At 50.6% G+C, this 25,223-nt stretch overlaps 1 protein-coding gene across 5 annotated transcripts in view; it reads right to left on the reverse strand.

Annotated features, from left to right (window-relative positions):
• The window catches only part of tbc1d23 (TBC1 domain family, member 23), a 142,098-nt gene that overhangs the window by 87,136 nt on the left and 29,739 nt on the right, over nt 1-25,223 (reverse strand). For all 5 annotated transcript variants that reach the window (XM_052475766.1, XM_052475763.1, XM_052475764.1 and 2 more), the window contains exons 2-3: nt 24,155-24,308; nt 22,350-22,455 (exon numbers count right to left, since the gene is read on the reverse strand). In XM_052475766.1, the coding sequence (XP_052331726.1) occupies nt 22,350-22,455; nt 24,155-24,308 (260 nt within the window). The remainder of the gene's footprint in view (nt 1-22,349; nt 22,456-24,154; nt 24,309-25,223) is intronic.

The raw sequence follows: 25,223 nt of genomic DNA on the forward strand, positions 1-25,223 counted from the left end.
ATTCATCCACCGCCATCACCTCATGTTTCAGCGTGATAATGCACCGAGATACCGTGAGGAGATCCTGAGGCCCATTGTTGTACCATTCATCCACCGCCATCACCTCCTGTTTCAGCTTGATAATGCAGAGATACCGTGAGGAGATCCTGAGGCCCATTGTTGTACCATTCATCCACCGCCATCACCTCATGTTTCAGCGTGATAATGCACCGAGATACCGTGACGAGATCCTGAGGCCCATTGTTGTACCATTCATCCACCGCCATCACCTCATGTTTCAGCGTGATAATGCACAGAGATACCGTGACGAGATCATGAGGCCCATTGTTGTACCATTCATCCACCGCCATCACCTCCTGTTTCAGCGTGATAATGCACCGAGATACCGTGAGGAGATCCTGAGGCCCATTGTTGTACCATTCATCCGCCGCCATCACCTCATGTTTCAGCATGATAATGCACCGAGATACCGTGACGAGATCCTGAGGCCCATTGTTGTACCATTCATCCACCGCCATCACCTCATGTTTCAGCGTGATAATGCACCGAGATACCGTGACGAGATCCTGAGGCCCATTGATGTACCATTCATCCACCGCCATCACCTCATGTTTCAGCGTGATAATGCACTGAGATACCGTGAGGAGATCCTGAGGCCCATTGTTGTACCATTCATCCACCGCCATCACCTCCTGTTTCAGCATGATAATGCACCGAGATACCGTGACGAGATCCTGAGGCCCATTGTTGTACCATTCATCCACCGCAATCACCTCATGTTTCAGCGTGATAATGCACCGAGATACCGTGACGAGATCCTGAGGCCCATTGATGTACCATTCATCCACCGCCATCACCTCATGTTTCAGCGTGATAATGCACCGAGATACCGTGAGGAGATCCTGAGGCCCATTGTTGTACCATTCATCCACCGCCATCACCTCCTGTTTCAGCTTGATAATGCAGAGATACCGTGAGGAGATCCTGAGGCCCATTGTTGTACCATTCATCCACCGCCATCACCTCATGTTTCAGCGTGATAATGCACCGAGATACCGTGACGAGATCCTGAGGCCCATTGTTGTACCATTCATCCACCGCCATCACCTCATGTTTCAGCATGATAATGCACCGAGATACCGTGACGAGATCCTGAGGCCCATTGGTGTACCATTCATCCACCGCCATCACCTCATGTTTCAGCGTGATAATGCACCGAGATACCGTGACGAGATCCTGAGGCCCATTGTTGTACCATTCATCCACCACCATCACCTCATGTTTCAGCATGATAATGCACTGAGATACCGTGACGAGATCCTGAGGCCCATTGGTGTACCATTCATCCACCGCCATCACCTCATGTTTCAGCGTGATAATGCACCGAGATACCGTGACGAGATCCTGAGGCCCATTGTTGTACCATTCATCCACCGCCATCACCTCATGTTTCAGCGTGATAATGCACAGAGATACCGTGACGAGATCCTGAGGCCCATTGTTGTACCATTCATCCACCGCCATCACCTCATGTTTCAGCGTGATAATGCACAGAGATACCGTGATGAGATCCTGAGGCCCATTGTTGTACCATTCATCCACCGCCATCACCTCATGTTTCAGCATGATAATGCACCGAGATACCGTGACGAGATCCTGAGGCCCATTGTTGTACCATTCATCCGCCGCCATCACCTCATGTTTCAGCGTGATAATGCACCGAGATACCGTGACGAGATCCTGAGGCCCATTGTTGTACCATTCATCCACCGCCATCACCTCATGTTTCAGCGTGATAATGCACCGAGATACCGTGACGAGATCCTGAGGCCAATTGTTGTACCATTCATCCACCGCCATCACCTCATGTTTCAGCATGATAATGCACCGAGATACCGTGACGAGATCCTGAGGCCCATTGTTGTACCATTCATCCACCGCCATCACCTCATGTTTCAGCGTGATAATGCACCGAGATACCGTGACGAGATCCTGAGGCCCATTGATGTACCATTCATCCACCGCCATCACCTCATGTTTCAGCGTGATAATGCACCGAGATACCGTGACGAGATCATGAGGCCCATTGTTGTACCATTCATCCACCGCCATCACCTCCTGTTTCAGCATGATAATGCACCGAGATACCGTGACGAGATCCTGAGGCCCATTGTTGTACCATTCATCCACCGCCATCACCTCATGTTTCAGCGTGATAATGCACCGAGATACCGTGACGAGATCCTGAGGCCCATTGATGTACCATTCATCCACCGCCATCACCTCATGTTTCAGCGTGATAATGCACCGAGATACCGTGAGGAGATCCTGAGGCCCATTGTTGTACCATTCATCCACCGCCATCACCTCCTGTTTCAGCATGATAATGCACCGAGATACCGTGACGAGATCCTGAGGCCCATTGTTGTACCATTCATCCACCGCCATCACCTCATGTTTCAGCGTGATAATGCACCGAGATACCGTGACGAGATCATGAGGCCCATTGTTGTACCATTCATCCACCGCCATCACCTCATGTTTCAGCGTGATAATGCACCGAGATACCGTGACGAGATCCTGAGGCCCATTGATGTACCATTCATCCACCGCCATCACCTCATGTTTCAGCGTGATAATGCACCGAGATACCGTGAGGAGATCCTGAGGCCCATTGTTGTACCATTCATCCACCGCCATCACCTCATGTTTCAGCGTGATAATGCACCGAGATACCGTGACGAGATCCTGAGGCCCATTGTTGTACCATTCATCCACCGCCATCACCTCATGTTTCAGCGTGATAATGCACAGAGATACCGTGACGAGATCATGAGGCCCATTGTTGTACCATTCATCCACCTCCATCACCTCCTGTTTCAGCGTGATAATGCACCGAGATACCGTGAGGAGATCCTGAGGCCCATTGTTGTACCATTCATCCACCGCCATCACCTCATGTTTCAGCGTGATAATGCACAGAGATACCGTGACGAGATCATGAGGCCCATTGTTGTACCATTCATCCACCTCCATCACCTCCTGTTTCAGCATGATAATGCACCGAGATACCGTGACGAGATCCTGAGGCCCATTGTTGTACCATTCATCCACCGCCATCACCTCATGTTTCAGCGTGATAATGCACCGAGATACCGTGACGAGATCCTGAGGCCCATTGTTGTACCATTCATCCACCGCCATCACCTCATGTTTCAGCGTGATAATGCACCGAGATACCGTGACGAGATCCTGAGGCCCATTGATGTACCATTCATCCACCGCCATCACCTCATGTTTCAGCGTGATAATGCACCGAGATACCGTGAGGAGATCCTGAGGCCCATTGTTGTACCATTCATCCACCGCCATCACCTCCTGTTTCAGCATGATAATGCACCGAGATACCGTGACGAGATCCTGAGGCCCATTGTTGTACCATTCATCCACCGCCATCACCTCATGTTTCAGCGTGATAATGCACCGAGATACCGTGACGAGATCCTGAGGCCCATTGTTGTACCATTCATCCACCGCCATCACCTCATGTTTCAGCATGATAATGCACCGAGATACCGTGACGAGATCCTGAGGCCCAGTGTTGTACCATTCATCCACCGCCATCACCTCATGTTTCAGCGTGATAATGCACCGAGATACCGTGACGAGATCCTGAGGCCCATTGATGTACCATTCATCCACCGCCATCACCTCATGTTTCAGCGTGATAATGCACCGAGATACCGTGACGAGATCCTGAGGCCCATTGTTGTACCATTCATCCACCGCCATCACCTCATGTTTCAGCGTGATAATGCACCGAGATACCGTGACGAGATCCTGAGGCCCATTGATGTACCATTCATCCACCGCCATCACCTCATGTTTCAGCGTGATAATGCACCGAGATACCGTGAGGAGATCCTGAGGCCCATTGTTGTACCATTCATCCGCCCATCACCTCATGTTTCAGCGTGATAATGCACCGAGATACCGTGAGGAGATCCTGAGGCCCATTGTTGTACCATTCATCCACCGCCATCACCTCATGTTTCAGCGTGATAATGCACCGAGATACCGTGACAAGATCCTGAGGCCCATTGTTGTACCATTCATCCACCGCCATCACCTCATGTTTCAGCGTGATAATGCACAGAGATACCGTGACGAGATCATGAGGCCCATTGTTGTACCATTCATCCACCGCCATCACCTCCTGTTTCAGCGTGATAATGCACCGAGATACCGTGAGGAGATCCTGAGGCCCATTGTTGTACCATTCATCCACCGCCATCACCTCATGTTTCAGCATGATAATGCACCGAGATACCGTGACGAGATCCTGAGGCCCATTGTTGTACCATTCATCCACCGCCATCACCTCATGTTTCAGCGTGATAATGCACCGAGATACCGTGACGAGATCCTGAGGCCCATTGATGTACCATTCATCCACCGCCATCACCTCATGTTTCAGCGTGATAATGCACCGAGATACCGTGACGAGATCCTGAGGCCCATTGATGTACCATTCATCCACCGCCATCACCTCATGTTTCAGCGTGATAATGCACCGAGATACCGTGAGGAGATCCTGAGGCCCATTGTTGTACCATTCATCCACCGCCATCACCTCATGTTTCAGCGTGATAATGCACCGAGATACCGTGACGAGATCCTGAGGCCCATTGTTGTACCATTCATCCACCGCCATCACCTCATGTTTCAGCGTGATAATGCACAGAGATACCGTGACGAGATCATGAGGCCCATTGTTGTACCATTCATCCACCTCCATCACCTCCTGTTTCAGCGTGATAATGCACCGAGATACCGTGAGGAGATCCTGAGGCCCATTGTTGTACCATTCATCCACCGCCATCACCTCATGTTTCAGCGTGATAATGCACAGAGATACCGTGAGAGATCATGAGGCCCATTGTTGTACCATTCATCCACCTCCATCACCTCCTGTTTCAGCATGATAATGCACCGAGATACCGTGACGAGATCCTGAGGCCCATTGTTGTACCATTCATCCACCGCCATCACCTCATGTTTCAGCGTGATAATGCACCGAGATACCGTGACGAGATCCTGAGGCCCATTGTTGTACCATTCATCCACCGCCATCACCTCATGTTTCAGCGTGATAATGCACCGAGATACCGTGACGAGATCCTGAGGCCCATTGATGTACCATTCATCCACCGCCATCACCTCATGTTTCAGCGTGATAATGCACCGAGATACCGTGAGGAGATCCTGAGGCCCATTGTTGTACCATTCATCCACCGCCATCACCTCCTGTTTCAGCATGATAATGCACCGAGATACCGTGACGAGATCCTGAGGCCCATTGTTGTACCATTCATCCACCGCCATCACCTCATGTTTCAGCGTGATAATGCACCGAGATACCGTGACGAGATCCTGAGGCCCATTGTTGTACCATTCATCCACCGCCATCACCTCATGTTTCAGCATGATAATGCACCGAGATACCGTGACGAGATCCTGAGGCCCAGTGTTGTACCATTCATCCACCGCCATCACCTCATGTTTCAGCGTGATAATGCACCGAGATACCGTGACGAGATCCTGAGGCCCATTGATGTACCATTCATCCACCGCCATCACCTCATGTTTCAGCGTGATAATGCACCGAGATACCGTGACGAGATCCTGAGGCCCATTGTTGTACCATTCATCCACCGCCATCACCTCATGTTTCAGCGTGATAATGCACCGAGATACCGTGACGAGATCCTGAGGCCCATTGATGTACCATTCATCCACCGCCATCACCTCATGTTTCAGCGTGATAATGCACCGAGATACCGTGAGGAGATCCTGAGGCCCATTGTTGTACCATTCATCCGCCGCCGCCATCACCTCATGTTTCAGCGTGATAATGCACCGAGATACCGTGAGGAGATCCTGAGGCCCATTGTTGTACCATTCATCCACCGCCATCACCTCATGTTTCAGCGTGATAATGCACCGAGATACCGTGACGAGATCCTGAGGCCCATTGTTGTACCATTCATCCACCGCCATCACCTCATGTTTCAGCGTGATAATGCACAGAGATACCGTGACGAGATCATGAGGCCCATTGTTGTACCATTCATCCACCGCCATCACCTCCTGTTTCAGCGTGATAATGCACCGAGATACCGTGAGGAGATCCTGAGGCCCATTGTTGTACCATTCATCCGCCGCCATCACCTCATGTTTCAGCATGATAATGCACCGAGATACCGTGACGAGATCCTGAGGCCCATTGTTGTACCATTCATCCACCGCCATCACCTCATGTTTCAGCGTGATAATGCACCGAGATACCGTGACGAGATCCTGAGGCCCATTGATGTACCATTCATCCACCGCCATCACCTCATGTTTCAGCGTGATAATGCACTGAGATACCGTGAGGAGATCCTGAGGCCCATTGTTGTACCATTCATCCACCGCCATCACCTCCTGTTTCAGCATGATAATGCACCGAGATACCGTGACGAGATCCTGAGGCCCATTGTTGTACCATTCATCCACCGCCATCACCTCATGTTTCAGCGTGATAATGCACCGAGATACCGTGACGAGATCCTGAGGCCCATTGATGTACCATTCATCCACCGCCATCACCTCATGTTTCAGCGTGATAATGCACCGAGATACCGTGAGGAGATCCTGAGGCCCATTGTTGTACCATTCATCCACCGCCATCACCTCCTGTTTCAGCTTGATAATGCAGAGATACCGTGAGGAGATCCTGAGGCCCATTGTTGTACCATTCATCCACCGCCATCACCTCATGTTTCAGCGTGATAATGCACCGAGATACCGTGACGAGATCCTGAGGCCCATTGTTGTACCATTCATCCACCGCCATCACCTCATGTTTCAGCGTGATAATGCACAGAGATACCGTGACGAGATCATGAGGCCCATTGTTGTACCATTCATCCACCGCCATCACCTCCTGTTTCAGCGTGATAATGCACCGAGATACCGTGAGGAGATCCTGAGGCCCATTGTTGTACCATTCATCCGCCGCCATCACCTCATGTTTCAGCATGATAATGCACCGAGATACCGTGACGAGATCCTGAGGCCCATTGTTGTACCATTCATCCACCGCCATCACCTCATGTTTCAGCGTGATAATGCACCGAGATACCGTGACGAGATCCTGAGGCCCATTGATGTACCATTCATCCACCGCCATCACCTCATGTTTCAGCGTGATAATGCACTGAGATACCGTGAGGAGATCCTGAGGCCCATTGTTGTACCATTCATCCACCGCCATCACCTCCTGTTTCAGCATGATAATGCACCGAGATACCGTGACGAGATCCTGAGGCCCATTGTTGTACCATTCATCCACCGCCATCACCTCATGTTTCAGCGTGATAATGCACCGAGATACCGTGACGAGATCCTGAGGCCCATTGATGTACCATTCATCCACCGCCATCACCTCATGTTTCAGCGTGATAATGCACCGAGATACCGTGAGGAGATCCTGAGGCCCATTGTTGTACCATTCATCCACCGCCATCACCTCCTGTTTCAGCTTGATAATGCAGAGATACCGTGAGGAGATCCTGAGGCCCATTGTTGTACCATTCATCCACCGCCATCACCTCATGTTTCAGCGTGATAATGCACCGAGATACCGTGACGAGATCCTGAGGCCCATTGTTGTACCATTCATCCACCGCCATCACCTCATGTTTCAGCATGATAATGCACCGAGATACCGTGACGAGATCCTGAGGCCCATTGGTGTACCATTCATCCACCGCCATCACCTCATGTTTCAGCGTGATAATGCACCGAGATACCGTGACGAGATCCTGAGGCCCATTGTTGTACCATTCATCCACCACCATCACCTCATGTTTCAGCATGATAATGCACTGAGATACCGTGACGAGATCCTGAGGCCCATTGGTGTACCATTCATCCACCACCATCACCTCATGTTTCAGCGTGATAATGCACCGAGATACCGTGAGGAGATCCTGAGGCCCATTGTTGTACCATTCATCCGCCGCCATCACCTCATGTTTCAGCGTGATAATGCACCGAGATACCGTGACGAGATCCTGAGGCCCATTGTTGTACCATTCATCCACCGCCATCACCTCATGTTTCAGCATGATAATGCACCGAGATACCGTGACGAGATCCCGAGGACCATTGTTGTACCATTCATCCACCGCCATCACCTCATGTTTCAGCGTGATAATGCACCGAGATACCGTGACGAGATCCTGAGGCCCATTGTTGTACCATTCATCCACCGCCATCACCTCATGTTTCAGCGTGATAATGCACCGAGATACCGTGACGAGATCCTGAGGCCCATTGTTATACCATTCATCCACCGCCATCACCTCATGTTTCAGCATGATAATGCACCGAGATACCGTGACGAGATCCTGAGGCCCATTGGTGTACCATTCATCCACCGCCGTCACCTCATGTTTCAGCGTGATAATGCACCGAGATACCGTGACGAGATCCTGAGGCCCATTGTTGTACCATTTATCAACCGCCATCACCTCATGTTTCAGCGTGATAATGCACCGAGATACCGTGACGAGATCCTGAGGCCCATTGTTGTACCATTCATCCGCCGCCATCACCTCATGTTTCAGCATGATAATGCACCGAGATACCGTGACGAGATCCTGAGGCCAATTGTTGTACCATTCATCCACCGCCATCACCTCATGTTTCAGCATGATAATGCACCGAGATACCGTGACGAGATCCTGAGGCCCATTGTTGTACCATTCATCCACCGCCATCACCTCATGTTTCTGCGTGATAATGCACCGAGATACCGTGACGAGATCCTGAGGCCCATTGATGTACCATTCATCCACCGCCATCACCTCATGTTTCAGCGTGATAATGCACCGAGATACCGTGAGGAGATCCTGAGGCCCATTGTTGTACCATTCATCCGCCGCCGCCATCACCTCATGTTTCAGCGTGATAATGCACCGAGATACCGTGAGGAGATCCTGAGGCCCATTGTTGTACCATTCATCCACCGCCATCACCTCCTGTTTCAGCTTGATAATGCAGAGATACCGTGAGGAGATCCTGAGGCCCATTGTTGTACCATTCATCCACCGCCATCACCTCATGTTTCAGCATGATAATGCACCGAGATACCGTGACGAGATCCTGAGGCCCATTGTTGTACTATTCATCCACCGCCATCACCTCATGTTTCAGCATGATAATGCACCGAGATACCGTGACGAGATCCTGAGGCCCATTGGTGTACCATTCATCCACCACCATCACCTCATGTTTCAGCATGATAATGCACTGAGATACCGTGACGAGATCCTGAGGCCCATTGGTGTACCATTCATCCACCGCCATCACCTCATGTTTCAGCGTGATAATGCACCGAGATACCGTGACGAGATCCTGAGGCCCATTGTTGTACCATTCATCCACCGCCATCACCTCCTGTTTCAGCATGATAATGCACCGAGATACCGTGACGAGACCCTGAGGACCATTGTTGTACCATTCATCCACCGCCATCACCTCATGTTTCAGCGTGATAATGCACCGAGATACCGTGAGGAGATCCTGAGGCCCATTGTTGTACCATTCATCCACCGCCATCACCTCCTGTTTCAGCATGATAATGCACCGAGATACCGTGACGAGATCCTGAGGCCCATTGTTGTACCATTCATCCACCGCCATCACCTCATGTTTCAGCGTGATAATGCACCGAGATACCGTGACGAGATCCTGAGGCCCATTGATGTACCATTCATCCACCGCCATCACCTCATGTTTCAGCGTGATAATGCAACGAGATACCGTGAGGAGATCCTGAGGCCCATTGTTGTACCATTCATCCACCGCCATCACCTCCTGTTTCAGCTTGATAATGCAGAGATACCGTGAGGAGATCCTGAGGCCCATTGTTGTACCATTCATCCACCGCCATCACCTCATGTTTCAGCGTGATAATGCACCGAGATACCGTGACGAGATCCTGAGGCCCATTGTTGTACCATTCATCCACCGCCATCACCTCATGTTTCAGCATGATAATGCACCGAGATACCGTGACGAGATCCTGAGGCCCATTGGTGTACCATTCATCCACCGCCATCACCTCATGTTTCAGCGTGATAATGCACCGAGATACCGTGACGAGATCCTGAGGCCCATTGTTGTACCATTCATCCACCACCATCACCTCATGTTTCAGCATGATAATGCACTGAGATACCGTGACGAGATCCTGAGGCCCATTGGTGTACCATTCATCCACCACCATCACCTCATGTTTCAGCGTGATAATGCACCGAGATACCGTGAGGAGATCCTGAGGCCCATTGTTGTACCATTCATCCGCCGCCATCACCTCATGTTTCAGCGTGATAATGCACCGAGATACCGTGACGAGATCCTGAGGCCCATTGTTGTACCATTCATCCACCGCCATCACCTCATGTTTCAGCATGATAATGCACCGAGATACCGTGACGAGATCCCGAGGACCATTGTTGTACCATTCATCCACCGCCATCACCTCATGTTTCAGCGTGATAATGCACCGAGATACCGTGACGAGATCCTGAGGCCCATTGTTGTACCATTCATCCACCGCCATCACCTCATGTTTCAGCGTGATAATGCACCGAGATACCGTGACGAGATCCTGAGGCCCATTGTTATACCATTCATCCACCGCCATCACCTCATGTTTCAGCATGATAATGCACCGAGATACCGTGACGAGATCCTGAGGCCCATTGGTGTACCATTCATCATCACCGCCATCACCTCATGTTTCAGCGTGATAATGCACCGAGATACCGTGACGAGATCCTGAGGCCCATTGTTGTACCATTTATCAACCGCCATCACCTCATGTTTCAGCGTGATAATGCACCGAGATACCGTGACGAGATCCTGAGGCCCATTGTTGTACCATTCATCCGCCGCCATCACCTCATGTTTCAGCATGATAATGCACCGAGATACCGTGACGAGATCCTGAGGCCAATTGTTGTACCATTCATCCACCGCCATCACCTCATGTTTCAGCGTGATAATGCACCGAGATACCGTGACGAGATCCTGAGGCCCATTGTTGTACCATTCATCCACCGCCATCACCTCATGTTTCTGCGTGATAATGCACCGAGATACCGTGACGAGATCCTGAGGCCCATTGATGTACCATTCATCCACCGCCATCACCTCATGTTTCAGCGTGATAATGCACCGAGATACCGTGAGGAGATCCTGAGGCCCATTGTTGTACCATTCATCCGCCGCCGCCATCACCTCATGTTTCAGCGTGATAATGCACCGAGATACCTTGAGGAGATCCTGAGGCCCATTGTTGTACCATTCATCCACCGCCATCACCTCCTGTTTCAGCTTGATAATGCAGAGATACCGTGAGGAGATCCTGAGGCCCATTGTTGTACCATTCATCCACCGCCATCACCTCATGTTTCAGCATGATAATGCACCGAGATACCGTGACGAGATCCTGAGGCCCATTGTTGTACCATTCATCCACCGCCATCACCTCATGTTTCAGCATGATAATGCACCGAGATACCGTGACGAGATCCTGAGGCCCATTGGTGTACCATTCATCCACCACCATCACCTCATGTTTCAGCATGATAATGCACTGAGATACCGTGACGAGATCCTGAGGCCCATTGGTGTACCATTCATCCACCGCCATCACCTCATGTTTCAGCGTGATAATGCACCGAGATACCGTGACGAGATCCTGAGGCCCATTGTTGTACCATTCATCCACCGCCATCACCTCCTGTTTCAGCATGATAATGCACCGAGATACCGTGACGAGACCCTGAGGACCATTGTTGTACCATTCATCCACCGCCATCACCTCATGTTTCAGCGTGATAATGCACCGAGATACCGTGACGAGATCCTGAGGCCCATTGTTGTACCATTCATCCACCGCCATCACCTCATGTTTCAGCGTGATAATGCACCGAGATACCGTGACGAGATCCTGAGGCCCATTGTTATACCATTCATCCACCGCCATCACCTCATGTTTCAGCATGATAATGCACCGAGATACCGTGACGAGATCCTGAGGCCCATTGGTGTACCATTCATCCACCGCCATCACCTCATGTTTCAGCGTGATAATGCACCGAGATACCGTGACGAGATCCTGAGGCCCATTGTTGTACCATTTATCAACCGCCATCACCTCATGTTTCAGCGTGATAATGCACCGAGATACCGTGACGAGATCCTGAGGCCCATTGTTGTACCATTCATCCACCGCCATCACCTCTTGTTTCAGCGTGATAATGCACCGAGATACTGTGAGGAGATCCTGAGGCCCATTGTTGTACCATTCATCCGCCGCCATCACCTCATGTTTCAGCGTGATAATGCACCGAGATACCGTGAGGAGATCCTGAGGCCCATTGTTGTACCATTCATCCACCGCCATCACCTCATGTTTCAGCGTGATAATGCACCGAGATACCGTGACGAGATCCTGAGGCCCATTGTTGTACCATTCATCCACCACCATCACCTCATGTTTCAGCATGATAATGCACTGAGATACCGTGACGAGATCCTGAGGCCCATTGGTGTACCATTCATCCACCACCATCACCTCATGTTTCAGCGTGATAATGCACCGAGATACCGTGAGGAGATCCTGAGGCCCATTGTTGTACCATTCATCCGCCGCCATCACCTCATGTTTCAGCGTGATAATGCACCGAGATACCGTGACGAGATCCTGAGGCCCATTGTTGTACCATTCATCCACCGCCATCACCTCATGTTTCAGCATGATAATGCACCGAGATACCGTGACGAGATCCCGAGGACCATTGTTGTACCATTCATCCACCGCCATCACCTCATGTTTCAGCGTGATAATGCACCGAGATACCGTGACGAGATCCTGAGGCCCATTGTTGTACCATTCATCCACCGCCATCACCTCATGTTTCAGCGTGATAATGCACCGAGATACCGTGACGAGATCCTGAGGCCCATTGTTATACCATTCATCCACCGCCATCACCTCATGTTTCAGCATGATAATGCACCGAGATAACGTGACGAGATCCTGAGGCCCATTGGTGTACCATTCATCCACCGCCATCACCTCATGTTTCAGCGTGATAATGCACCGAGATACCGTGACGAGATCCTGAGGCCCATTGTTGTACCATTTATCAACCGCCATCACCTCATGTTTCAGCGTGATAATGCACCGAGATACCGTGACGAGATCCTGAGGCCCATTGTTGTACCATTCATCCGCCGCCATCACCTCATGTTTCAGCATGATAATGCACCAAGATACCGTGACGAGATCCTGAGGCCAATTGTTGTACCATTCATCCACCGCCATCACCTCATGTTTCAGCGTGATAATGCACCGAGATACCGTGACGAGATCCTGAGGCCCATTGTTGTACCATTCATCCACCGCCATCACCTCATGTTTCTGCGTGATAATGCACCGAGATACCGTGACGAGATCCTGAGGCCCATTGATGTACCATTCATCCACCGCCATCACCTCATGTTTCAGCGTGATAATGCACCGAGATACCGTGAGGAGATCCTGAGGCCCATTGTTGTACCATTCATCCGCCGCCGCCATCACCTCATGTTTCAGCGTGATAATGCACCGAGATACCTTGAGGAGATCCTGAGGCCCATTGTTGTACCATTCATCCACCGCCATCACCTCCTGTTTCAGCTTGATAATGCAGAGATACCGTGAGGAGATCCTGAGGCCCATTGTTGTACCATTCATCCACCGCCATCACCTCATGTTTCAGCATGATAATGCACCGAGATACCGTGACGAGATCCTGAGGCCCATTGTTGTACCATTCATCCACCGCCATCACCTCATGTTTCAGCATGATAATGCACCGAGATACCGTGACGAGATCCTGAGGCCCATTGGTGTACCATTCATCCACCACCATCACCTCATGTTTCAGCATGATAATGCACTGAGATACCGTGACGAGATCCTGAGGCCCATTGGTGTACCATTCATCCACCGCCATCACCTCATGTTTCAGCGTGATAATGCACCGAGATACCGTGACGAGATCCTGAGGCCCATTGTTGTACCATTCATCCACCGCCATCACCTCCTGTTTCAGCATGATAATGCACCGAGATACCGTGACGAGACCCTGAGGACCATTGTTGTACCATTCATCCACCGCCATCACCTCATGTTTCAGCGTGATAATGCACCGAGATACCGTGACGAGATCCTGAGGCCCATTGTTATACCATTCATCCACCGCCATCACCTCATGTTTCAGCGTGATAATGCACCGAGATACCGTGACGAGATCCTGAGGCCCATTGGTGTACCATTCATCCACCGCCATCACCTCATGTTTCAGCGTGATAATGCACCGAGATACCGTGACGAGATCCTGAGGCCCATTGTTGTACCATTTATCAACCGCCATCACCTCATGTTTCAGCGTGATAATGCACCGAGATACCGTGACGAGATCCTGAGGCCCATTGTTGTACCATTCATCCACCGCCATCACCTCTTGTTTCAGCGTGATAATGCACCGAGATACTGTGAGGAGATCCTGAGGCCCATTGTTGTACCATTCATCCGCCGCCATCACCTCATGTTTCAGCGTGATAATGCACCGAGATACCGTGAGGAGATCCTGAGGCCCATTGTTGTACCATTCATCCACCGCCATCACCTCATGTTTCAGCGTGATAATGCACCGAGATACCGTGACGAGATCCTGAGGCCGATTGTTGTACCATTCATCACCTCATGTTTCAGCGTGATAATGCACCGAGATACCGTGACGAGATCCTGAGGCCCAGTGTTGTACCATTCATCCACCGCCATCACCTCATGTTTCAGCGTGATAATGCACCGAGATACCGTGACGAGATCCTGAGGCCCATTGATGTACCATTCATCCACCGCCATCACCTCATGTTTCAGCGTGATAATGCACCGAGATACCGTGACGAGATCCTGAGGCCCATTGTTGTACCATTCATCCACCGCCATCACCTCCTGTTTCAGCATGATAATGCACCGAGATACCGTGACGAGATCCTGAGGCCCATTGATGTACCATTCATCCACCGCCATCACCTCATGTTTCAGCGTGATAATGCACCGAGATACCGTGAGGAGATCCTGAGGCCCATTGTTGTACCATTCATCCGCCGCCATCACCTCATGTTTCAGCGTGATAATGCACCGAGATACCGTGAGGAGATCCTGAGGCCCATTGTTGTACCATTCATCCACCGCCATCACCTCATGTTTCAGCGTGATAATGCACCGAGATACCGTGACGAGATCCTGAGGCCCATTGTTGTACCATTCATCCACCGCCATCACCTCATGTTTCAGCGTGATAATGCACAGAGATACCGTGACGAGATCATGAGGCCCATTGTTGTACCATTCATCCACCGCCATCACCTCCTGTTTCAGCGTGATAATGCACCGAGATACCATGAGGAGATCCTGAGGCCCATTGTTGTACCATTCATCCGCCGCCATCACCTCATGTTTCAGCATGATAATGCACCGAGATACCGTGACGAGATCCTGAGGCCCATTGTTGTACCATTAATCCACCGCCATCACCTCATGTTTCAGCGTGATAATGCACCGAGATACCGTGACGAGATCCTGAGGCCCATTGATGTACCATTCATCCACCGCCATCACCTCATGTTTCAGCGTGATAATGCACCGAGATACCGTGAGGAGATCCTGAGGCCCATTGTTGTACCATTCATCCACCGCCATCACCTCCTGTTTCAGCATGATAATGCACCGAGATACCGTGACGAGATCCTGAGGCCCATTGTTGTACCATTCATCCACCGCCATCACCTCATGTTTCAGCGTGATAATGCACCGAGATACCGTGACGAGATCCTGAGGCCCATTGATGTACCATTCATCCACCGCCATCACCTCATGTTTCAGCGTGATAATGCACCGAGATACCGTGAGGAGATCCTGAGGCCCATTGTTGTACCATTCATCCACCGCCATCACCTCCTGTTTCAGCTTGATAATGCAGAGATACCGTGAGGAGATCCTGAGGCCCATTGTTGTACCATTCATCCACCGCCATCACCTCATGTTTCAGCGTGATAATGCACCGAGATACCGTGACGAGATCCTGAGGCCCATTGTTGTACCATTCATCCACCGCCATCACCTCATGTTTCAGCATGATAATGCACCGAGATACCGTGACGAGATCCTGAGGCCCATTGGTGTACCATTCATCCACCGCCATCACCTCATGTTTCAGCGTGATAATGCACCGAGATACCGTGACGAGATCCTGAGGCCCATTGTTGTACCATTCATCCACCACCATCACCTCATGTTTCAGCATGATAATGCACTGAGATACCGTGACGAGATCCTGAGGCCCATTGGTGTACCATTCATCCACCACCATCACCTCATGTTTCAGCGTGATAATGCACCGAGATACCGTGAGGAGATCCTGAGGCCCATTGTTGTACCATTCATCCGCCGCCATCACCTCATGTTTCAGCGTGATAATGCACCGAGATACCGTGACGAGATCCTGAGGCCCATTGTTGTACCATTCATCCACCGCCATCACCTCATGTTTCAGCATGATAATGCACCGAGATACCGTGACGAGATCCCGAGGACCATTGTTGTACCATTCATCCACCGCCATCACCTCATGTTTCAGCGTGATAATGCACCGAGATACCGTGACGAGATCCTGAGGCCCATTGTTGTACCATTCATCCACCGCCATCACCTCATGTTTCAGCGTGATAATGCACCGAGATACCGTGACGAGATCCTGAGGCCCATTGTTATACCATTCATCCACCGCCATCACCTCATGTTTCAGCATGATAATGCACCGAGATACCGTGACGAGATCCTGAGGCCCATTGGTGTACCATTCATCCACCGCCATCACCTCATGTTTCAGCGTGATAATGCACCGAGATACCGTGACGAGATCCTGAGGCCCATTGTTGTACCATTTATCAACCGCCATCACCTCATGTTTCAGCGTGATAATGCACCGAGATACCGTGACGAGATCCTGAGGCCCATTGTTGTACCATTCATCCGCCGCCATCACCTCATGTTTCAGCATGATAATGCACCGAGATACCGTGACGAGATCCTGAGGCCAATTGTTGTACCATTCATCCACCGCCATCACCTCATGTTTCTGCGTGATAATGCACCGAGATACCGTGACGAGATCCTGAGGCCCATCGATGTACCATTCATCCACCGCCATCACCTCATGTTTCAGCGTGATAATGCACCGAGATACCGTGAGGAGATCCTGAGGCCCATTGTTGTACCATTCATCCGCCGCCGCCATCACCTCATGTTTCAGCGTGATAATGCACCGAGATACCGTGAGGAGATCCTGAGGCCCATTGTTGTACCATTCATCCACCGCCATCACCTCCTGTTTCAGCTTGATAATGCAGAGATACCGTGAGGAGATCCTGAGGCCCATTGTTGTACCATTCATCCACCGCCATCACCTCATGTTTCAGCGTGATAATGCACCGAGATACCGTGACGAGATCCTGAGGCCCATTGTTGTACCATTCATCCACCGCCATCACCTCATGTTTCAGCATGATAATGCACCAAGATACCGTGACGAGATCCTGAGGCCCATTGGTGTACCATTCATCCACCACCATCACCTCATGTTTCAGCATGATAATGCACTGAGATACCGTGACGAGATCCTGAGGCCCATTGGTGTACCATTCATCCACCGCCATCACCTCATGTTTCAGCGTGATAATGCACCGAGATACCGTGACGAGATCCTGAGGCCCATTGTTGTACCATTCATCCACCGCCATCACCTCATGTTTCAGCATGATAATGCACCGAGATACCGTGACGAGACCCTGAGGACCATTGTTGTACCATTCATCCACCGCCATCACCTCATGTTTCAGCGTGATAATGCACCGAGATATCGTGACGAGATCCTGAGGCCCATTGTTGTACCATTCATCCACCGCCATCACCTCATGTTTCAGCGTGATAATGCACCGAGATACCGTGACGAGATCCTGAGGCCCATTGTTATACCATTCATCCACCGCCATCACCTCATGTTTCAGCATGATAATGCACCGAGATACCGTGACGAGATCCTGAGGCCCATTGGTGTACCATTCATCCACCGCCATCACCTCATGTTTCAGCGTGATAATGCACCGAGATACCGTGACGAGATCCTGAGGCCCATTGTTGTACCATTTATCAACCGCCATCACCTCATGTTTCAGCGTGATAATGCACCGAGATACCGTGACGAGATCCTGAGGCCCATTGTTGTACCATTCATCCACCGCCATCACCTCTTGTTTCAGCGTGATAATGGACCGAGATACTGTGAGGAGATCCTGAGGCCCATTGTTGTACCATTCATCCACCGCCATCACCTCATGTTTCAGCGTGATAATGCACCGAGATACCGTGACGAGATCCTGAGGCCGATTGTTGTACCATTCATCACCTCATGTTTCAGCGTGATAATGCACCGAGATACCGTGAGGAGATCCTGAGGCCCATTGTTGTACCATTCATCCACCGCCATCACCTCATGTTTCAGCGTGATAATGCACCGAGATACCGTGACGAGATCCTGAGGCCCATTGTTGTACCATTCATCCACCGCCATCACCTCTTGTTTCAGCGTGATAATGCACCGAGATACCGTGACGAGATCCTGAGGCCCATTGTTGTACCATTCATCCACCGCCATCACCTCATGTTTCAGCGTGATAATGCACCGAGATACTGTGAGGAGATCCTGAGGCCCATTGTTGTACCATTCATCCGCCGCCATCACCTCATGTTTCAGCGTGATAATGCACCGAGATACCGTGACGAGATCCTGAGGCCGATTGTTGTACCATTCATCACCTCATGTTTCAGCGTGATAATGCACCGAGATACCGTGAGGAGATCCTGAGGCCCATTGTTGTACCATTCATCCACCGCCATCACCTCATGTTTCAGCGTGATAATGCACAGAGATACCCTGACGAGATCCTGAGGCCCATTGTTGTACCATTCATCCACCGCCATCACCTCCTGTTTCAGCGTGATAATGCACCGAGATACCGTGACGAGATCCTGAGGCCCATTGTTGTACCATTCATCCACCGCCATCACCTCCTGTTTCAGCATGATAATGCACAGAGATACCGTGACGAGATCCTGAGGCCCATTGTTGTACCATTCATCCACCGCCATCACCTCATGTTTCAGCGTGATAATGCACCGAGATACCGTGACGAGATCCTGAGGCCCATTGTTGTACCATTCATCCACCGCCATCACCTCTTGTTTCAGCGTGATAATGCACCGAGATACCGTGACGAGATCCTGAGGCCCATTGTTGTACCATTCATCCACCGCCATCACTTCATGTTTCAGCGTGATAATGCACCGAGATACTGTGAGGAGATCCTGAGGCCCATTGTTGTACCATTCATCCGCCGCCATCACCTCATGTTTCAGCGTGATAATGCACCGAGATACCGTGAGGAGATCCTGAGGCCCATTGTTGTACCATTCATCCACCGCCATCACCTCATGTTTCAGCGTGATAATGCACCGAGATACCGTGACGAGATCCTGAGGCCGATTGTTGTACCATTCATCCGCCGCCATCACCTCATGTTTCAGCGTGATAATGCACCGAGATACCGTGAGGAGATCCTGAGGCCCATTGTTGTACCATTCATCCACCGCCATCACCTCAAGTTTCAGCGTGATAATGCACAGAGATACCGTGACGAGATCCTGAGGCCCATTGTTGTACCATTCATCGTCCGCCATCACCTCCTGTTTCAGCGTGATAATGCACCGAGATACCGTGACGAGATCCTGAGGCCCATTGTTGTACCATTCATCCACCGCCATCACCTCCTGTTTCAGCTTGATAATGCAGAGATACCGTGAGGAGATCCTGAGGCCCATTGTTGTACCATTCATCCACCGCCATCACCTCATGTTTCAGCGTGATAATGCACCGAGATACCGTGACGAGATCCTGAGGCCCATTGTTGTACCATTCATCCACCGCCATCACCTCATGTTTCAGCGTGATAATGCACCAAGATACCGTGAGGAGATCCTGAGGCCCATTGTTGTACCATTCATCCACCGCCATCACCTCATGTTTCAGCGTGATAATGCACCGAGATACCGTGACGAGATCCTGAGGCCCATTGTTGTACCATTCATCCACCGCCATCACCTCCTGTTTCAGCATGATAATGCACCGAGATACCGTGACGAGATCCTGAGGCCCATTGTTGTACCATTCATCCACCGCCATCACCTCCTGTTTCAGCGTGATAATGCACAGAGATACCCTGACGAGATCCTGAGGCCCATTGTTGTACCATTCATCCACCGCCATCACCTCCTGTTTCAGCGTGATAATGCACCGAGATACCGTGACGAGATCCTGAGGCCCATTGTTGTACCATTCATCCACCGCCATCACCTCATGTTTCAGCGTGATAATGCACAGAGATACCCTGACGAGATCCTGAGGCCCATTGTTGTACCATTCATCCACCGCCATCACCTCCTGTTTCAGCGTGATAATGCACCGAGATACCGTGACGAGATCCTGAGGCCCATTGTTGTACCATTCATCCGCCGCCATCACCTCATGTTTCAGCGTGATTAACAGGTGTGCCTTCTTCAAAGTTAATTTGTGGAATTTCTTTCCTTCTTTATGCGTTTGAGCCAATCAGTTGTGTTGTGACAAGGTAGGGGTGGTATACAGAAGATAGCCCTATTTGATAAAATACCAAGTCCATATTATGGCAAGAACAGCTCAAATAAGCAAAGAGAAACGACAGTCAAAATGATCAAAATCCAGAAAAGAGCCACAAAATTCTACAACCAATTAAAAGGTAGTGATTCCCACCCACAGAGAGATGAACCTGGAGAAGAGATCCCTAAGCAAGCTTGTCCTGGGGCTCTGTTCCCAAACACAAACAGACCCCCAGGACAGAAACACATTTAGATCCAACCAAATCATGAGAAAACAACAAGGTCACTATTTGACACACTGAAAATAATCACACAAAAAAAAAAAGAGCAAACCAGAATGCAGAATACCTAACCACTGTGACTGGCCCTAAACAGAGAGTACACAGCGGCAGAATACCTAACCACTGTGACTGGCCCTAAACAGAGAGTACACAGCGGCAGAATACCTGACCACTGTGACTGACCCAACATTAAGGAAAGCTTTGACTATGTGCAGACTCAGTGAGCATAGCCTTGCAATTGAGAAAGGCCGCCGTAGACAGACCTGGCTCTCAAGAGAAGACAGGATATGTGCTCACTGCCCACAAAATGAGGTGGAAACTGAGATGCACTTCCTAACTTCCTGCCAAATGTATGACCATATTAGAGACACATATTTCACAGATCCACAATGAATCTGAAAACCCGTTTTTGATAAGCTCCCATATCTACTGGGTGAAATAACACAGTGTGACATCACAGTGTGACATCACAGTGTGACATCACAGCAGCAAGATGTGTGACCTGTTGCCATAAGAAAAGGGCAACCAGCGAAGAATAAACACCATTGTAAATACAATCCATATTTGTGTTTATTTATTTATCTTAACCAGCATGGCTACCACAGCATTCTGCAGCGATACTCCATCCCATCTGGTTTGGGCTTAGTGGGACTATCATTTGTTTTTCAACAGGACAATGACCCAACACACCTCCAGGCTGTGTAAGGGCTATTTGACCAAGAAGGAGAGTGATGGTGTGCTGCATTAGATGACCTGGCATCCACAATCACCTGACCTCAACCCATTTGAGATGGTTTGGGGTGAGTTGGACCGCAGAAAACATGTGCTCAGCATATGTGGGAACTCCTTCAAGACTGTTGGAAAAATATTCCAGGTAAAGCTGATTGAGAGAATGCCAAGCGTGTGCAAAGCTGTTATCAAGGCAACGGGTGGCTACTTTGAAGAATCTGAAATATATTTTGATTTGTTTAACACTTTTTTGGTTACTACATGATTCCATATGTATTTCATAGTTTTGATGTCTTCAATATTATTCTACAATGTAGAAAATAGTAACATCCCTGGACCTTGAATGAGTCGGTGTGTCCAAACCTTTGACTGGTACTGTATATATAACATAGATACTGTATGTAACAGTCACTCACCAATGAGCTGCTGGCAGCGGGTGTGTATAAGGTTCTGTTCTGGAAGATCCAGGACTCCATCCCACGAGGACAGACTGTCTCCTTTACCTGCCACATTCAGCGCAATCTGACAAAACACACCAACAAGTTAGTAGCTGACAGACAGGACCAGAACGTCAGTTGGTAGCTGACAGACAGGACCAGATCGTCAGTTGGTAGCTGACAGACAGGACCAGAACGTCAGTTGGTAGCTGACAGACAGGACCAGATCGTCAGTTGGTAGCTGACAGACAGGACCAGATCGTCAGTTGGTAGCTGACAGACAGGACCAGATCGTCAGTTGGTAGCTGACAGACAGGACCAGATCGTCAGTTGGTAGCTGACAGACAGGACCAGATCGTCAGTTGGTAGCTGACAGACAGGACCAGATCGTCAGTTGGTAGCTGACAGACAGGACCAGATCGTCAGTTGGTAGCTGACAGACAGGACCAGATCGTCAGTTGGTAGCTGACAGACAGGACCAGATCGTCAGTTGGTAGCTGACAGACAGGACCAGATCGTCAGTTGGTAGCTGACAGACAGGACCAGATCGTCAGTTGGTAGCTGACAGACAGGACCAGATCGTCAGTTGGTAGCTGACAGACAGGACCAGATCGTCAGTTGGTAGCTGACAGACAGGACCAGATCGTCAGTTGGTAGCTGACAGACAGGACCAGATCGTCAGTTGGTAGCTGACAGACAGGACCAGATCGTCAGTTGGTAGCTGACAGACAGGACCAGATCGTCAGTTGGTAGCTGACAGACAGGACCAGATCGTCAGTTGGTAGCTGACAGACAGGACCAGATCGTCAGTTGGTAGCTGACAGACAGGACCAGATCGTCAGTTGGTAGCTGACAGACAGGACCAGATCGTCAGTTGGTAGCTGACAGACAGGACCAGATCGTCAGTTGGTAGCTGACAGACAGGACCAGATCGTCAGTTGGTAGCTGACAGACAGGACCAGATCGTCAGTTGGTAGCTGACAGACAGGACCAGATCGTCAGTTGGTAGCTGACAGACAGGACCAGATCGTCAGTTGGTAGCTGACAGACAGGACCAGATCGTCAGTTGGTAGCTGACAGACAGGACCAGATCGTCAGTTGGTAGCTGACAGACAGGACCAGAACGTCAGTTGGTAGCTGACAGACAGGACCAGAACGTCAGTTGGTAGCTGACAGACAGGACCAGAACGTCAGTTGGTAGCTGACAGACAGGACCAGAACGTCAGTTGGTAGCTGAACTCGACGTGCTTTACAGAAAAAATATATATAAAATCAAGTCCCACCCCTCCCTAGTCCCTCACCCTCACCACCCCTCCCTAGTCCCTGACCACCCCTCCCTAGTCCCTGACCACCCCCCTAGTCCCTCACCCTCACCACCCCTCCCTAGTCCCTCACCACCCCCTCCCTAGTCCCTCACCACCCCCTCCCTAGTCCCTCACCACCCCCTCCCTAGTCCCTGACCACCCCTCCCGAGTCCCTCACCCTGACCACCCCCTCCCGAGTCCCTCACCCTGACCACCCCTCCCGAGTCCCTCACCCTGACCACCCCCTCCCGAGTCCCTCACCCTGACCACCCCTCCCGAGTCCCTCACCCTGACCACCCCCTCCCGAGTCCCTCACCCTGACCACCCCCTCCCGAGTCCCTCACCCTGACCACCCCCTCCCGAGTCCCTCACCCTGACCACCCCCACCCCTCACCCTCTGACCCCTCCCATTCTATCCCTATTCTAATTCCTCCCCCTCTGTTACGGTAGGCCGAACCCACGAACCCTGACCTCGCTCACCTTCCACAGCTTGGCTCTCTGCTGGGCTGGTAGCTCCTGGACTCGAATAACCTCCCCGGCCTCTTCCCCATCCAGCCCCAGCTCCCCCTGTATGTCCATCTCTAGCTCCAGGTCAGAGCCTCCAGAGTCCAGGGCCTCAGCCAGATCCTGATCCCTGCAGGACAGAGAAACAGCAACACTATCAGAACGACATCTAACGCCTATAGAACACACATTTTTTAGGGCAATGTTGCAAGACAGCTCATAGAACAAGACAGGTCAGCTCAGAGAACAAGACAGGTCAGCTCAGAGAACAAGCCAGGTCAGCTCAGAGGACAAGACAGGTCAGCTCAGAGAACAAGACAGGTCAGCTCAGAGAACAAGACAGGTCAGCTCAGAGAACAGGACAGGTCAGCTCAGAGAACAGGACAGGTCAGCTCAGAGAACAAGACAGGTCAGCTCAGAGAACAAGACAGGTCAGCTCAGAGAACAAGACAGGTCAGCTCAGAGAACAGGACAGGTCAGCTCAGAGAACAGGACAGGTCAGCGCAGAGAACAGGACAGGTCAGCTCAAGAGAACAGGACAGGTCAGCTCAAGAGAACAGGACAGGTCAGCTCAGAGAACAAGACAGGTCAGACAGCAACACAGGTCAGCTCAGAGAACAAGACAGGTCAGACAGCAACACAGGTCAGCTCAGAGAACAAGACAGGTCAGCTCAGAAAACAAGACAGGTCAGCTCAGAGAACAAGACAGGTCAGCTCAGAGAACAAGACAGGTCAGCTCAGAGAACAAGACAGGTCAGCTCAGAGAACAAGACAGGTCAGCTCAGAGAACAAGACAGGTCAGCTCAGAGAACAAGACAGGACAGGTTAGACAGCAACAAAGGACAGGTCAGAGAGACAAACACTGTTGAACTGTTTAAACCCTACATTTTTCAGCAACGTCAATAACACTTCAATACTGATATGCTATTGGTTTGACTACTGTTTCATCTGTATACAGGGCTTTTTCAAATGTCACGAGGACGAGTCTATTTCTGTCACCACTGAGCATCAAACACATTCCAATGTAAATCAAAGCATCAGCCAC

Source organism: Oncorhynchus keta, chromosome 22 (assembly GCF_023373465.1).
Source record: "Oncorhynchus keta strain PuntledgeMale-10-30-2019 chromosome 22, Oket_V2, whole genome shotgun sequence".
Classification (NCBI taxonomy): Eukaryota; Metazoa; Chordata; class Actinopteri; order Salmoniformes; family Salmonidae; genus Oncorhynchus; species Oncorhynchus keta.